The sequence below is a fragment of the Zootoca vivipara genome, chromosome 14 (assembly GCF_965207765.1).
Source record: "Zootoca vivipara chromosome 14, rZooViv2.hap1.1, whole genome shotgun sequence".
Classification (NCBI taxonomy): Eukaryota; Metazoa; Chordata; class Lepidosauria; order Squamata; family Lacertidae; genus Zootoca; species Zootoca vivipara.
Genome location: NC_142597.1, coordinates 32,130,093 through 32,146,235, shown reverse-complemented (window position 1 = coordinate 32,146,235; position 16,143 = coordinate 32,130,093). Strand labels below are relative to the sequence as shown.

Sequence of the window (16,143 nt, the reverse complement as noted above, 5' to 3'; positions counted from 1 at the left end):
GAAATGGAACTTGCTTCTTGACTATAGATTGAAGGCAGGTGTAGCCAGCAATGGTGCCCTTTAACATCCCTAACCACTGGCCAAGCTGGCTGCTGGGAATTGGAGTTGGAGTCCAACAAACATCTCAAAGGCACCACCTTGGATACTCCTGCTTTGAGGCTTACTGAAAGCAAAGGAGAAGGCTTTGTTTTACCTTTAATAGGTGGATGGGTGGGTGGTCTTTGGTGGGTGCAGCTTGTCATTATGTGATGGGAGAATATGCACATGCCAAAATTCTCTCTGTGTTCAGCCATCAAGAGTCCTGTTCTCCTTTTCCTTTGCTCATCTACCCAGTTAGAGGTTGTTGTGACGTGATTTCAGCTCTCTTGACATAATATGCTGGAGACAGTTCTCTAGTAACACTTCTTTATTAAAGCAAACAAGACTGAGCTCTGAGGAGAGGAAAGCTACATTCATAGGGACAGGGGACTAACTAGAAAGGGATACATTTTGGAAGGAACAATATCAGGCAATCACAGTGTTGCCTTTTGAAGGAAACCAGTAAGACAGAGGATCCAAATACAGCTGCTTAAATGAACCAATAGTAGCTGTACCTTCTGGAACCAAAAGGCAGTTACTTTACCCTAATGCAGATACAGACAATAGTAATACAGATATAAAATCCTTTGACTCAATACACAACAGAAATCATATGAAGAAAATATGCTGCCTATACTGGTCCTTCCCCAGGTGTAAACCTATTGTTATGGGGCTGTGGCTGGGCTGGATGCCCTATTTTATTTTATTTTATTTTATTTTATTCAGAAACCTTTGAAATGTGTGATGCCATTGCCTGACTGAGAGAACCTTTTATACGCAAGGGGGGGGGGGAGAAAAAACTCAAGAAAGAAATCTTATATATGAATCCCATTGAATTCATAAAATCTTAGAGTTGGAAGGGTCCCCCAAGGGTCATCTAGCCCAACCCCCTGCAATGCAGGAATATCCGCTAAATAATCCCTGACATACGGCCATCCAATCTCTGTTTGAAGACCCCCAGCGAAGGACAGTCCAGCACCTTCCGAAGTAGTTCCGTTCGGCTCATTCCCCGGCAGTTTATTACGAGTCCAATATAAATAGGCAAGAAAGCTATGTGCTGTCACTTCCACGACAAGCCGGCAGGTGGGGCTAAAGCGCAAGGCTTGGTGGTCCTGGAGGAGAAGGAACTAGCCGCTCTAGGAATAAAGCAGGAAATAGAGCTGCGAAGAAGGCGCTCAGTTTGCATGTATGGGGTAAGTGAGAGCCGACGTTTTTGGAGATGCAGGAAGGGAAGGTCTTTTTCTGGGGCTCCGGTTTTACAGGCAGTTGCAGCTTTGCACGTCATCCTGCCAGCTGCATGCCAGCAGCTTTCCAAGATTTCAGGCAGGGGTCTCTCCCAGCCCTACCTGGGGATGCTGGGGTGGGGACTTGAACCTGGAACTTTCCACATGCAAGTCAGATGCCTTGCCACTGAGTTAAGAGACCAGTCCTCATTGTTCCAAGTCGAGGGCTGATTTAAATAGGGGCATGGAAAGCTACCTTATACCATGTCAGGCCACTGGTCCATCTAGCTGAGTATTGTCTACACTGACTGGCAGCAGCTCCCAGGGAATTCAGGTAGCGGTTCTTGCACAGCTTTGTGCTGGCCATTGAACATGCGACCTTCACAAAAGCATGCTTTAAAACACACCAGGGCACGTGTTCAGCCCATGTGCTAAAGTAGGAGAGCTATAGTAATGCTGCCAAGTTGTTAATGCCGCAAGTTGTTTTAAATTGTTTTTAATGCTACAACCCACTCCGGGAGTTTAGGATGAAAGGTGGGCAAAAAATAACACACACACACAAACACAACATCAGCGTAAGGCATAAGTCAACATCCGCAGGAAAAAAACAGTGGTCTCATTCTGTATAAAGCAGTTTCTCGTAGTAGGCTGCTGAGGATTTGCCCTGGTTTCCTTGCTTGTGGCTCAATAATAATAATAATAATTTATACCCCTCCCATCTGGCTGGGTTTCCCCAGCCACTCTGGGCGGCTCCCAACAGAACATTAAAAACAGGATAAAAGATCAAACATTAAAAACTTCCCTAAACAGGGCTGCTTTCAGATGTCTTCTAAAAGTCAGATAGCTGCTTATTTCCTTGACATCTGATGGGAGGGCGTTCCACAAGACGGGCGCCACTACAAAGAAGGCCCTCTGCCTGGTTCATAGAAGATTCATAGAAACATAACATAGAGGTGGGAGGAACCACGAGGATCATCTAGTCCAACCCCCTGCAGTGCAGGAATCTTTTTGCCCAACGTGGGATTCGAACCCATGACCCTGAGATTAAGAGTCTCATGTTCTACCGACTGAGCTTTCTCCCCAGATACTCAGGCCTCTTGCTGTTCCCCACCTAGGTTCTCACGCCAGCCATGATCCTCCGTTTGGGGCTGTGTCCTGGGCTCACGCCTGAGATGCTCCAGCATCTGAAGACCAGTGGCATCAAAACAGGTCAAGACTAGACTTCCTTTAGCTGGTTTTGGGGTGGGTGCGTGGGAATGAGAAGGGTCTCTGATCCGTATCTTGGGGGTGGGGATGGAGGAGGCCTTTGAAGCTTCTGGGCAGTTATTACCACAAATGATCTGTGTCTTGTCTTCACAGATGTTGTTGGACTCCAACTCCCATCAGCCAGTGATGGGAGTTGGGTGTCCAATGACGTCTGGAGGGCCACAGGGTCCCTGTTTCTGATTCGTTTAGCAGAGAGCGTGGCTTTTGGAGAAAGCACAATGACTGAATCTGATAGCTCCCTTGCCTGAAAAAATCTTCCAATAAGATTAATAAATATATAAATAAATAAAATTACAGTGCAGTGAGTGAAGTGGCAGGGGTGGGGGGAAGAAATGGAAAAGGACATAAGAGGATTCCTGATGAATTGGACCAAAGACATCAGTACCTAGCTGGATCCTCTAGGAAGCCCATGAGCATGTTATGGTGGCAATAGCCATCTCCCATGGTTTGTTTCTCGGTAGTAGGTAAAGGTAAAGGGGCCCCTGACCATTAGGTCCAGTTGTGACCGACTCTAGGGTTGCGATGCTCATCTCGCGTTATTGGCCGAGGGAGCTGGTGTACAGCTTCCAAGTCATGTGGCCAGGATGACTAAGCCGCTTCTGGCAAACCAGAGCAGCACACGTAAACGCCGTCTACCTTCCCACTGTAGTGGTACATATTTATCCACTTGCACTTTGACGTGCTTTTGAACTGCTAGGTTGGCAGGAGCTAGGACCGAGCAACGGGAGCTCACCCCCTCGCGGGGATTCGAACTGCCGATCTTCTGATGGGCAAGCCCTAGGGCTGGCTCTGTGGTTTAACCCACAGTGCCACCACGAATTCTTGATAGTAATGGTATACAATTCCCAGAGTGGTTTCACAATCAATCCCTCTTCACGGGGAGCTTTGGAAAATTGTTGCTCTAGGAATACTGGTTTCGTGACAACCCTTTTAGCACCCTTCACAAACTACAGCTCCCAGCATCCTCCAGGCAAAAGCCATGACTGTTAAAAGTGGTATCACAGTGCTTTAAAAGTATGGGGTGGACGTGGTCTAAGTACTACACCACACTTAAGAGATATTTGGGGGGGGGCATGGCAGCCCCTGGAACACTACTGGCTCCTCTTATTTTGACCACATTCAAATCATAAATAGAACCATAAAGTGCTATTATACCACTTAAGCAAACATGGCTTCCCCCAATGAATCCTGGGAGCTATCATTTGCTAAGGGCTCTGAGAATTGTTAAAAGACCCCCTGTTCCCCTCAAAGAGCACCAAATCCTCAGAGTTCCCTGTGAGGAGAGATTGACTGTTAAACCACTCTGATGAAGGGATTTGGAGGGGGGGGGGCTCCTGACAAATGTCAGTACCTGTAAGAAACTACAGTTCCCAGAATCCTTTGAGGGAAGCCATGGTTGTTTAAAGTGGTGTCGTAGCACTTTAAATATACAGTGGTGCCTCGACTTACGAATTTAACCGGTTCCGAAGGCACCTTCGTAGGTCAAAAAATTCGTAAGTCGAAAAGCGCCATTGGAAACGCGATTTCCCATAGGAATGCATTGGAAACGGAAAAATTCGTAAGTTGAAACAACCCCATCTAAAACCGCCGCGGTTTCCATTCGGATGTCGAGAAATTCGTAAGCGTGTGGTCATTTGCCCCATTCGTAAGTCGAAAATTTCGGTTGTCAAGTCGTTCGTAAGTCGAGGTACCGCTATACAGTGCAAATGTGGCCTAAAGTGCTTGCACTACATTTTGTGTTTGGGACTCTTACGGTCTGGTTCCCAGCTGCTGACTATTTCTGTGTCCCACCCCCACCCCACCTCTCCCCAAACATTTTGCAGTGGAAGATCTTGTTTCATCAGATCTGGAGGAAATTGCCCAGAAGTGTACGTTGTCGTACAAGGTGAGTACATAAGGCCTTATCCTGAATCAGGCCATTGCTCCACCTTACTCTATACTGCTGGCATTGACTGGCAACAGCTTTTCCAGATTTCAGGGGACTCCCCCAGCCCTACCTGGAGATGCTGGGGGCTGAGTCTGGTACCTTCTGCATGCAAAGCAGGTGTTCTGTCACTGAGTTAAGAGTCTTCATGGTTCCAGGTCAAGGGCTCAGTTGAATAAGAACATCGGAAGCTACCTTGAAGTGATTCCTACCCTTGGGTCCATCTAGCTCAGTACTGTCTGCACTGACTGGCAGCAATGGCTCTCCCAGGATTTCAGGCAGGAAGTCTCACCTGGTGATGCTACTGGGGATTGAACCTGCGACTTTCTGCATGAAAGGCAGGTGCCACATCATTTATCTATAACCCTTCACCAGGCCTTTTGAGGTGGTTTTGACAATATTTTATTGCTCAGTACACACAAAACAGGTAGCAATTCTTCTCTTGTTTCCCAACAAAGCAAGAGTTGAAGAAAGATCTCTCTGCAAAGGCTAGAGATATTCTTATTTTTATTACCGTTGTTACTATTGTTTATTATCACCACCACACCTTTTTCTGTGCTGCTTTTCAGGTGGCTTATGTAGGGGAAAATAAATAGCGAAACGTTTTTTCCTCCCTCTCTCATAACACTGAAACTCTTGGACATCCAATGTAGCTGAATGTTGGAAGATTCAGGGCAGATGAAGTCCTTCTCCATGAAGTGCATAGTTAAACTACAGAACTCCCTCCCACATGAGACAGAGATGGCAACAAAAAGAGGGTCGGACAAATTAAGGCAACCAACGACCACTTGCCACAATGGTTATGCTGTACCTCCACTGTCAGGCATGGTTTGCCACGGGGTATAAATACAATAAATAGAGTAAATAAATATAAATAAATGATGGTGTTGGAGGGTTAGTTTCCAGACTTGGCCTTGACTTATTCTGCTTTCTCCTCAGGCCTTAGCTGCAGTAAGGCGTATCTTGCTGGCCCAGTTTGCCTCATTTCCTGTCAATGGGGCAGACCTCTACGAAGAGCTCAAAAACACCACCGCCATCTTGTCTACCGGGAGCAAAAGGCAAGAGCAGACCCCGTCAACTCTTTTACTGGACCTTTCCCTCTAATGTCCAATGTAAAATAGGGCTTTCACCACAGAGATGTCAAGGGATACATCTGCAAGGGATACTCTACATCAGGCATCCCCAAACTGCGGCCTTCCAGATGCTTTGGCCTACAACTCCCATGATCCCTAGCTAACAGGACCAGTGGTCAGGGATGATGGGAATTGTAGTCTAAAACATCTGGAGGGCCAAAGTTTGGGGGTGCCTGCTCTACCGTATATCTACTGAGAATTGTGCCTTATGGCATCTTTCCTTTTTCCAAACACACACCAGGATTTGAGGCTTCATGTGAGCCTCTGTGGCATGGGGATGCTGTGGTCTAAACCACTGAGCCTCGGGCTTGCTGATCAAAAGGTTGGCAGTTCGAATCCCTGCAACAGGGTGAGCTCCCATTGCTCTGTCCCAGCTTCTCCCACCATAGCTGTTCGAAAGCACTCCAGTGCAAGTAGATAAATAGGTACCATTGTGGCGGGAAGGCCATTGTGTGCAGAGGCCTGGACTGGATGATCCTTGTTCTGCCTTCCAACTCTATGCTTCTACAATTCTGTTTCCCTGTTCTGATTATTTTTTGTTTTCCTTTCCTATTGCTGTTCAAGCTTGGACAAGCTCCTGGACTCTGGCTTGTACACCGGGGAGGTGACTGAGCTTGTGGGGGCTCCTGGAGCCGGCAAAACTCAGGTAGGCTGCTTGTGAGTGGAGGGTATCCAGCAACTGAGGTCACCGGAGTCGCTGTGGCTGTTCTGGTTGAAAATAACTCTCAAAGCAGTTTAAAAGAATAAAATGATCAAATAGAAGAATGGTCAACAATAATGGAAGACCTTTGAAAAGTTGAAATAGCAATAGGCTAAGCTTGCCTAAAACAGGGCCGCGGGTGGCGCTGTGGTCTAAACCACAGAGCCTAGGGCTTACCGATCAGAAGGTCGGCGGTTCGAATCCCTGCGACGGGGTGAGCTCCCTTTGCTTGGTCCCTGCTCCTGCCAACCTAGCAGTTCTAAAGCACGTCAAAGTGCAAGTAGATAAATAGGTACCGCTCCGGCGGGAAGGTAAATGACATTTCCATGCGCTGCTCTGGTTCACCGGAAACTGCTTAGTCATGCTAGCCACATGGCCCAGAAGATGTATGCCAGCTCCCTCGGCCAGTAAAGCGAGATGAGTGCCGCAACCCCAGAGTCGGCCGCAACTGGACCTAATGATCAGGGGTCCCTTTACCTTTACATAGGCAGGGATTTCCATGATGATGATGAATGACGTTGGCTGGGGCTGATGGGAGATGGAGTTCAACTCACACCTGGAGCTTTTCCTGTTTTGGAAATGACATTTGTGGTGATTGTGCTTCGTAGAATCATCACATGGGAAGGCATCTCAAAAGGTCCTCTAACCCAACTCACCTTCTCTGCCCTCTCTCGCCTATTTCTAGGTGTGTCTCAACATAGCTGCAAATGTGTCCCACAGCCTCAAGCAGAACCTTCTGTACATTGACTCCACAGGGGGCTTCACAGCCACCCGTTTGCTGCAGCTCCTTCAACTGAGGACCGAGGATGAGCAGGAGCAGGTCAGCGTGAGCCAAAGAGGACAAATGGGGTTCTTGTGGCCTCTTTATATTATTGCATTTAGTTAAATTTTGTTTTTTCAAATTTCTCTTAACGTAATAAAAATTAGATAGAAACAAAACTAGGGGTTGGCATCCATCTATGTTTTACATAGAGTAGGCCCATTGAAATTAATAGATCTCAGCCATGTTCATTCATTTCAGTGGGGCTACTCTCAAAACCAAGATGTGCTCTCCCAAGCCCACACCCGCAGCACATTGGCACTCCTGTCTCAGCGACGTCTGCACTGGCTTGGACATGTCCACAGCTTAGAGGAGGGCATGATCTACGGTATGGGAAACTGGCTTCAGGCACCAGGCCTGTTGGCAGACCAACTCTGCCTTACAAAGATGTCTACAAATGTGGCATGAAGGCTGGCAACATCAATCCCCGCCATGTGGGAATCCCTTGCAAACCACCACAATGCCTGGAAACATACAGTTGGGTCATGCAATCCAGAGGAGGAATGACCACTGGGGGAGCACAGAGAGAAGAAACGTCGTGGCGCATCTGCGGCAGCCCAACCGGACTCCCTCCTCTGCCCCAGCTGCAACAAAACATCTCTCTCCCTGTTGGTCTCTACAGCCACAGCAGTCGCTGCAACCAGCATACATGGTTTGACTTCACCTCCTCCATGGTCTCGCAAGACAGGCGGATGCCAACCACTCTGAGCAGGACTAATGTTGGGTACAGCCCTGTATGTTTTCTGTAAACCTCTTTGAGTTTGTGGTTCCCCTCCCAATCTAGTGGTATTTATAAATATGTTACAAATAATGCAGAGAATGAGACACATTCTTGGCTGTGTCTGTCTTAACAGCTTTTCCTCCCTGCACCCATAGGCAGAGGCTTTGCAGAGGGTCCAGGTCATCCGTGTCTTTAACGCCTATAAAATGTTGGATGCATTGCAAGAGTTCCGCAGCAGTGCAGCCCACCAGGTGAGATTTCTCCATTGCTCCCCTGCTTGCCAGACGCTCCATTGCTTTCCATCTCTAGAGCTCAAGCTGTTGCATCATATTACCCTGGAAATCCCCAACGTGTTGGAGTGTATGTGAATGAGTGGCTTTCTGCACATGGTCAGCGATACCCTTCCCTGTTCTCAACTTGCATCTTTCAGGGGGCGGAGCCCTGGCATACATTGTAGAGTGGAGTCCTCAATCTTAATTTAAGCTATGCACCACACACAGATCCTGTTACCACCACTTTTCTCCTGCTCTTTCAGTTCTGCTATCCAGGATTGTTGCAGTGGCTAATTTGCTGAATGCAAAATTAATTTCTGTGTCAGAAAACAAATGATCTCCCTGCAATTTTCTGAGCTCTGAGATTTTCCGGGGGCAGACGTCCTGGATTTTGCTTCCTTGGTGGGGAGCTATAAGGGTAATCCCTTGTGGGATGTGCGCAGAGGAAGGCAACCAAGATGATGAAGGGTCTGGAAACCAAGCCTTGTGAGGAACAGTTGAGAGAGTTGGACATATTTAGCGCGGACAAAGGAAGACTGAGTGGTGATATGATATAGCCATCTTCAAACATCTGAAGGGCTGTTGCATGGAAGATGGAGCGAGCTTGTTTTCTGCTGCTCCAGGGGGGAGGACCTGAACCCATGGATTCAGATTGTAGGAAAGGAGATTCCAACTAAACTTCAGGAAGTATTTTCTGGCAGGAAGAGCTGTTCAGCAGTGGAACAGATTACCTTGGAAGGTGGCGGACTCTCTTCATGGGAGGTTTTTAAACCAAAGTGGGATGGTTGTCTGTCGGATTCATTACCTGTGTTTCCTGCATTGCGGGGGAGGGGGGTTGGACTAGATGACATTGAGGTTCCTTCCGGCTCTGCAATTCTCTGATTCTACAACTGTGGCCTACTGTTAATTCGCCCTGCCTCATCGTTGGTGCCTCGGCTGGGGAGGGCGGGATACAAATAAAAAATTATTATTATTATTATTATTATTATTATTATTATTATTATTATTATTATTATTATTCTCTGCGCATCCTTCCTCAGGTCATCAGTGCATCTGGGCCAGTGAAAGTTCTGGTGATTGATTCCATCTCCGCTGTCGTTTACCCTCTTTTGGGAAGTCGGCAGCCTGACGGTAAGCAGCAAGCTCACCCACCCCCACACCTGTCTCTCAGCAGGGACTCACCTGTTCCAAGTTAAGGGTGTTATGGAAAAAATCCAGGTGCGAGGCTGCTTAGCCACCTAGCTTGCCGGGCAGAGCCCGTGGGTCCCTGTGGAACAAAGAAGGAGTCCAGCCACCAACCGGAGCAAATAGCGTACCAAAGTTTATTGCGCAACAGGTTCAAAGATGAATTTGAACCCAGAGTATAGGGCGACATTCCCACCACATCCCAGAATACAGTTCGCACAGCATCATTGATACATCACCTTTACATCACTGACATGTCACCAAAGGGGAGGGGTAGACAGGGGTTACAGTAGTTCAACCTTGGCAAACATGTCCAGACAAGTCATTGGTTCAAGGGCAAGACCCAGGTACAGCGGTACCTCGACTTATGAACGACTCGACAACCGAATTTTTCGACTTACGAATGGGGCAAATGGCGCTTACGAATTACTCGACATCCGAACGGAAACCCCGGCGGTTTTAGATAGGGTTTATTCGACTTGCGAATTTTTAGATGGGGTTGCTTCGACTTACGAATTTCTCCGTTTCCAATGCATCCCTATGGGAAATCGCGTTCCCAGTGGCGCTTTTCGACTTAACGAATTTTTCGACCTACGAAGGTGCCTTCGGAAGGGATTAAATTCGTAAGTCGAGGCACCACTGTATAAGATTAGCATAGGCAAACACCTCTGAAGTCCCCCCCCCAAGTGCAATAGAACTTCCTTTGCATGTCTGGACCCCTTAGCAAGTCTGGTGATGGGATTAAGCTTTTCTTTGGCCAACAATCAGTTCAGCAATTGTCACCTCTGGGCGCTTCCTGGGTCCCTTTTCAAGGGCAAAATAGCATTGGAATGGGGGGAAGTGGCAGTGATTTTTTAAGCTAGGTAACTTCCCTGAGCTGTCAAGTCGAAAGGATACATTTATGCATAATATTTATAACATTTAACAACTTTAAAGATGTCTCTCCCCCCCCCCCGGTAATTTCCGTAACAAGGGGTTCCACAGAGGACAGCCCCCCCCCCCAAATCTTGCTGTTGGGTTTGTCTTATAAACCAGAGATGGGGAACCCGTGGCACTCCAGCTATTGTTGAGAGGTTTCACAATCAATCCCTCTCCCCAGGGAACTCTGGGAACTGTACTCCTGTGAGGGTAATAAAGGGTCTCCTTAAAAACTCTCAGCACCTTTGACAAACTCAGTTCCCAGAATTCTTTGGGGGAAAGCCGTGACTGTTTTACAGTATCGTAGCGCTTTAAACGTATGGTGCGATTGTGGCCTGAAATATTCCTGCCACTGCTGCGTGTGATGGGGGTGTGTTGGGGGTGGAGAGAAGCTCCAAATGCTGATGAGCACATTTCTCCTGATTGGCTGAAAAACTCCTTGCTCCCACGGAGAAATAGCAGTTAATGGCAAACTTGAGAGGACCACGTCTCTCGTCTTCCTTGCAGGCATGGCCCTCATGATGCATTTGGCGTGGGAGGTGAAAACGCTCGCCAGAGAGCTTGGAATGGCTGTCGTGGTAAGTGGTTGAGAGCAGCCACTAGACACCCCCCCCCCTTTTAAAAACTTTGCCCCTGCTGATTGCATAGGAGAAGAAGGGGGTGTACACCAGTGGTTCCCTAACCTTTTTGGGCCACCGCCTCCTTGGTTCCCCATAAACTCATCCCCCTTGCCCCCTTGCCAGGGTTCTATAGTTATAGAGTGTCAGACTAGGACCTGGAAGGCTGGGGTTCAAATTCTGACAAGCAGGAAGCTCAGCCCACAAATCATTCAGGTTTGTGGCTGAGTGGGAATTTTTCATCATTCTAGAATTGGGGGGGGGGGGGCTTGTGCAGCACACCCAGAAAGGGTTTGTGCAGCTAACTACTCCGAAAGGGAAATGAAAGAGGACTAAAACCTGCCGCTCTGTTTTCAGCTGACAAATCACGTGACCAGAGACAGTGGCAATGGCCATCTCAAACCAGCATTGGGTCGCTCGTGGAGTTTCGTGCCCAGCACCCGGGTGCTGTTGGAAGACGGCAAGGAATCTTGCGGGGGAACTGGCATCTCCCGAATTGCGTCCTTGACAAAATGTCCTCGGCAGGTGAGAACTTAGGAAGGTCATGCATGCCCCTGTATCCCTAGATTAAGGTAATGTGGAATCAAGGGGTAGGCAATTTCAGATGACCTAGCACTGTTCTTGGTCTGGGCTTTTAAAGGGCATTTTAGAGCACCCGTATCTGGGTTTTCAGCCAAAAAGAGGCTCCCAGAGTGGCTTACATACAAACAATTGAAAATAAGGCAATTCCTGCCTGCAGGCTGACGGTCCAAAAGACAGTCTGAAAGGAGGAGGGAGGAGGAGGAAAAAAGGAAACTTGGGTGCCAGTTCTAAAAGGATAGCTGGAGTGGAAGTGGTTCAGGGGCAGGAGGCACAGCCTGATAGAGCTGCCTTTTCAGCAGACCTGATGGGATTTAAGAGGAAGCCAGGCTCTGCAGGAACCTTGCAGTCCTTCATTAGCACATTCCTCAGCTCTGCATAAAATAAGAGGACTGATCCTTTTATTCTGTCCTTTGTCTTTTGCAGCCTGTTGGGATTCGGGTAGATCTGGATCTGGGGAACTGGGAGCTGATGGAAGGTGCATCATGATGTCATCTGGAGAGGGACCCTGATGGAAGATGCTAACGGAGGGGGCCCTGCCTCTTCAGCACAGCTGGCTCCCTTGCAGGATGAGGACCCCATAGGTGGAGAGAGCAACTTCAGGAGATGTCCTACCTTGTTTTTCTATGTACCGACATTCTCCTGATTACTCGTGGAATAGCAATAGGTGGCTACGTTGCCATGCGATGGTTCCACTTGGCTGTAACTTAATGTGGATAAATTTCTGGTTTGAGAGGAATTAAAAAACGGAGAAATAGGATGGCCAATGTTGTTATTTCCAGGAAATGAGCCTCTGTGTTCTTACCGTATTCTTTGTTTTGCTTTGATAAAGGTTGCGTGGGCCCCAGTCTCCGAGTGGTGAAAGACCAGAGTTTGGTTTCCTTAGAATTAAGGTCAGTGGAGACTGTGGTGTCTTTAGAATACATGGTTTTATTTACACATAATATACAACCTGAGCATAGGATGGAGGGGCTCACAGCATTAACACCCCAACATATCTTTTCCCCCCATTAGGTTTCCAGGAAAGCCCCAAGTCACAACCCTGGTGGTGCAGTGATAAAACACATTTGCAAAGCTAAGCAGGGTCTGGTATGGTATCAAATTGGATGGGAAACTGCATTTTGAGATTCCTGCATTGCAGGGAGTTTGACTAGATGACCTCCGGAGTCCCTTCCAATTCTACAATTCTGTGATCCTATTTTCTTCATATATTAATTAGTTCTCAGGGTCACATGTATTCTGAGCCACTGACTGAACTCAAGACAGAACTGGTTACAGGTAGGTAGCCGTGTTGGTCTGGATCGAAGTAAAATAAAAAAAATTCCTTCAGTAGCACCTTAAAGACCAACTAAGTTTTTATTTTGGTATGAGCTTTCGTGTGCATGCACACTTCTTCAGATACCACACTTCTTCTTCTGAAGAAGTGTGCATGCACACGAAAGCTCATACCAAAATAAAAACTTAGTTGGTCTTTAAGGTGCTACTGAAGGAATTCAAGACAGAACATGTGTCTCTCTGGCTTCCAGCACCACCATCCATGTTCCGCCCCCGCTGCTCACCCCATTATTGTTCGCCATCTTAGGATGAAGTGGCATCCAACCATGTCAGGTGAGAAAAGGCCCACCCATTTGTCACTGTGGCAACAGAGCTCACTGTTTGGCCATGTTAATAGCAGCACTTAAATGGTCATCTGAGGCAATCACCATAAGAAATGAATTAGTCTGACTGGTTCATCAGATTCTTCTGTACAGGTACATGTATATCCTCACAGATACAGGTATGCAGGTTTTGTAGGGGACTATGGGCATCATCCAGACTGACGCCCGCAATATGCATCACACTATTCTGAAATCCTGTTTTTGATCAGTGTGGTTAGGTTCCTGTGACCTCCTCTTTAGATAGTAATGAGTGTTCATGTATAGTGCATTAGTAAAGGTAAAGGGACCCCTGACCATAAGGTCCAGTCGCCGATGACTCTGGGTTTGCAGCACTCATCTTGCTCTATAGGCCGAGGCGTACAGCTTCCAGGTCATGTGGCCAGCATGACTAAGCCGCTTCTGGTGAACCAGAGCAGCGCACAGAAACGCTGTTTACCTTCCCGCCAGAGCGGTACCTATTTATCTACTTGTACTTTGACGTGCTTTTGAACTGCTAGGTGGGCAGGAGCTGGGACAGAGCAACGGGAGCTCACTCTGTCACGGGGATTCGAACTGCTGACCTTCCGATTGACAATCCCTAGGCTCTGTGGTTTAGACCACAGCATCACCCGCGTCCCTATAGTATAGTGCATTGAATTTTTATAAAAACAATGTTAGAATAGCTTTTTAAAGCTGGAATCACTTTTGTTGCACTAGGCTGTAGCAGCACAGAACAGAATAACGAAACTTAAGCCACATAATAGGATCATAAACTCACATAGAAAAAATATATCACTATCTACAGTTTGCAATTAGTAAAATTAGCAAGAAGGAATACAGTAATAAAATTAAAACATTCATGTCAAAGTGCAAAACATATAGACACATTCTTAAAATAAAACATATTTATTTAGTACAAAATGTAATACATGACATTAAAAGTGATTTGTGTGAGGTGGGGGAATGATCTCAAAAACTAACACCCTTTGGTTAATTTTTAGTGGATACTTACAGAGGAAAACTAGAGAGGGGGACAAGTGATAGTTAGCAATTTTATTATTATTATTATTATTATTATTATTATTATTATTATTATTTAGCAACCATTAAAAAAATGCTGAAAAGGAATTTTTATAGTCCGCCCCACCAACCAAAGCGAGATTCGAACTCGTGGTTTGTTTTCTGTCTCGTGACGACTTTCAGCCTACGCTCCGCTAGGGAGCAGCGAGGCGCGCGGGCGTCCGCTTGTCGGTCCCTCTAGCCCCCAGACATAGTTCGTCTCTATGGCGCTCTGCTTGGCCGCCTTATCTCATCCCAACCATAGAGGGGAGGGGGCGGAGACGGAAACCCGACTGGGCTTTCCGCTCTTCCCCAACGCTGCCCCGCCTCCCTCTCTCCCCACCCGTTGCCATGGGAGCGAGCGGCGCTGCCCAGGGAGGCCAGGCGGCCGGAGGGGGCGGAGCCGTGCCGGCGGCCCGCCCACTTCTCCATCTGGCTCAGTCAGTCGCAGCCCGGCCTTCGGCGAAGGAGGAAGTGCCGCGGAGGTAAGCAGGGGCCCCTCCCTTGTCCCGAAGGTAGAAGGAGGGGGGCAACGGAAAGCGTGGCACGGGGGAGGAGGCGGTGCCTGCCGGGCTATGAAAGAGAGATTGTTTTTTTTGGGGGGGGCAGCTATGGGGCTGGAGTGTGGGAAGAAATAAGGGGGTGTGGCTTCTTTTTGGGGGGTCTGTTAGTGGCAGAAGCTTAATGGAGAGAGCCTTTTCCTTAATGGAACCCAGTGTTGCTGGTGGTGAGGAAATGTGGACTTTATAGGGTAATAATATAGGGGGTGGGGGACCTGCTTCTTAATGAGAGCAAGGTAAGTTGGTTGGGGGGCAGAGACTCCTGAGGTGAGGGAGGCTTATTATTACTACTAATACTACTATTATCATTATCATCATCATTATCATTACATTTATATACCATATTTTCTTCCAAGGCAGTTGAAGGTGGTGGACATAGTTCTCTCCCTCCGCATTTTATCGTCGCAACAACCCTGTGAGGTAGCTTAGGCTAAGAGATGCTGACCCAATGAGCCTCATGACCAAGTGGGAGGATTTGAAGCCTGGCCTCCTGGTAGTTCTATTCCAGCACTCTAACCATTACACCATACTTCTTTTTAAAGAGAGATCCAGTTTGTCTGGTGGTGAGAGGAAGTGTGGAATCGATGGGGTTGCAAAGTAGATCGCTCAGAAGGTAGAGCATGAGAGGGGTGTGTGTTTGTTGTTGAGCACTGGCTCTTGTTTTGAAAGAGGGTCTGGGTGTTCATGGAGCAGGGAAAGCAGAGGGGAGGCTGTTTCTTAATTGGAGCCCTGGGTTTTGGGTGGTGGGGAGGCAGTTGAGTAGATTCTATGGGTGCAGCAAAGTTGGGGCTGGGGACAGAGATTGGTGTCTAGCTTTTGCTTTGAAAGGTATCTTGCTGGGAAGGTTTGTTTTGGATGGGGGGCATCAGAGTTCACAGGGCTGGGTGCCTGTGCATGGGATGACAGTAGGAAGCACCTAACTGATAGAGGAGTACAGTCTAGTCCAGCATCCTCTTCAGTGTAGGCCAGGGGAAGGGCTGTATCTCAGTGGTAGAACACGTGCTTTGCATGCAGAAGGTCCCAGGTCCAGTCTCCGTTGGCACCTTCAGGTAGGGCTGGGGAAAGAATCCTGCCTGCCAGTCAGTGTAGACAGCATTTTCCTCTGATCTTCAGTGACCTTATACCAGGCATCCCCAAACTTCGGCCCTCCAGATGTTTTGGACTACAATTCCCATCTTCCCCAACCACTGGTCCTGTTAGCTAGGGATCATGGGAGTTGTAGGACAAAACATCTGGAGGGCCGCAGTTTGGGGATGCCTGCCTTATACCAAGTCAGACCCTTTTGTCTATCTAGCTCAGCATTGTTGACACTGACTGGCAGCAGCTCTCCAGGTTTTCAGGCAGAGGGGAATTTCAGTGCTACCCTGGAGATCCCACTGGGCATTGAACATGCATGAAGAGCAGATGCTCTGTGCTACTGAGTTATATCCCTTCCTAGGAACATAGGAAGA

General features: G+C 47.8%; 2 protein-coding genes across 4 annotated transcripts in view; both read left to right on the top strand.

Annotated features, from left to right (window-relative positions):
• The first annotated feature begins 1,183 nt into the window (after nucleotides 1-1,183).
• Nucleotides 1,184-12,196, top strand: RAD51D (RAD51 paralog D). Of its 3 annotated transcripts, XM_035138863.3 has the most exons (11): nucleotides 1,184-1,271; nucleotides 2,417-2,510; nucleotides 4,391-4,452; nucleotides 5,431-5,549; nucleotides 6,189-6,270; nucleotides 7,010-7,144; nucleotides 8,021-8,116; nucleotides 9,178-9,268; nucleotides 10,748-10,818; nucleotides 11,215-11,382; nucleotides 11,863-12,196. In XM_035138863.3, the coding sequence occupies exons 1-11, from the start codon at nucleotides 1,263-1,265 to the stop codon at nucleotides 11,923-11,925; spliced, it is 990 nt and encodes a 329-aa protein (XP_034994754.3). In that variant the 5' UTR covers nucleotides 1,184-1,262; the 3' UTR covers nucleotides 11,926-12,196. The 3 variants fall into 3 exon arrangements, with proteins under 3 accessions (XP_034994754.3, XP_088514171.1, XP_088514170.1); XM_088658045.1 differs by lacking the exon at nucleotides 7,010-7,144; XM_088658044.1 differs by lacking the exon at nucleotides 10,748-10,818.
• A 2,281-nt stretch (nucleotides 12,197-14,477) lies between these two features.
• The window catches only part of RFFL (ring finger and FYVE like domain containing E3 ubiquitin protein ligase), a 38,559-nt gene continuing 36,893 nt past the window's right edge, over nucleotides 14,478-16,143 (top strand). Inside the window, exon 1 of the mRNA XM_035138872.3 lies at nucleotides 14,478-14,617. The gene's annotated coding sequence lies outside the window, so the exon portion shown is untranslated. The remainder of the gene's footprint in view (nucleotides 14,618-16,143) is intronic.

What these genes read in the sequence shown, in the direction of transcription:
- RAD51D (XM_035138863.3), top strand. An exon ending in CCGAGGATGAGCAGGAGCAG is followed by an intron (nt 7,145 to 8,020) that starts GTCAGCGTGAGC and finishes CTGCACCCATAG; the next exon opens with GCAGAGGCTTTGCAGAGGGT. An exon ending in TGACAAAATGTCCTCGGCAG is followed by an intron (nt 11,383 to 11,862) that starts GTGAGAACTTAG and finishes TGTCTTTTGCAG; the next exon opens with CCTGTTGGGATTCGGGTAGA.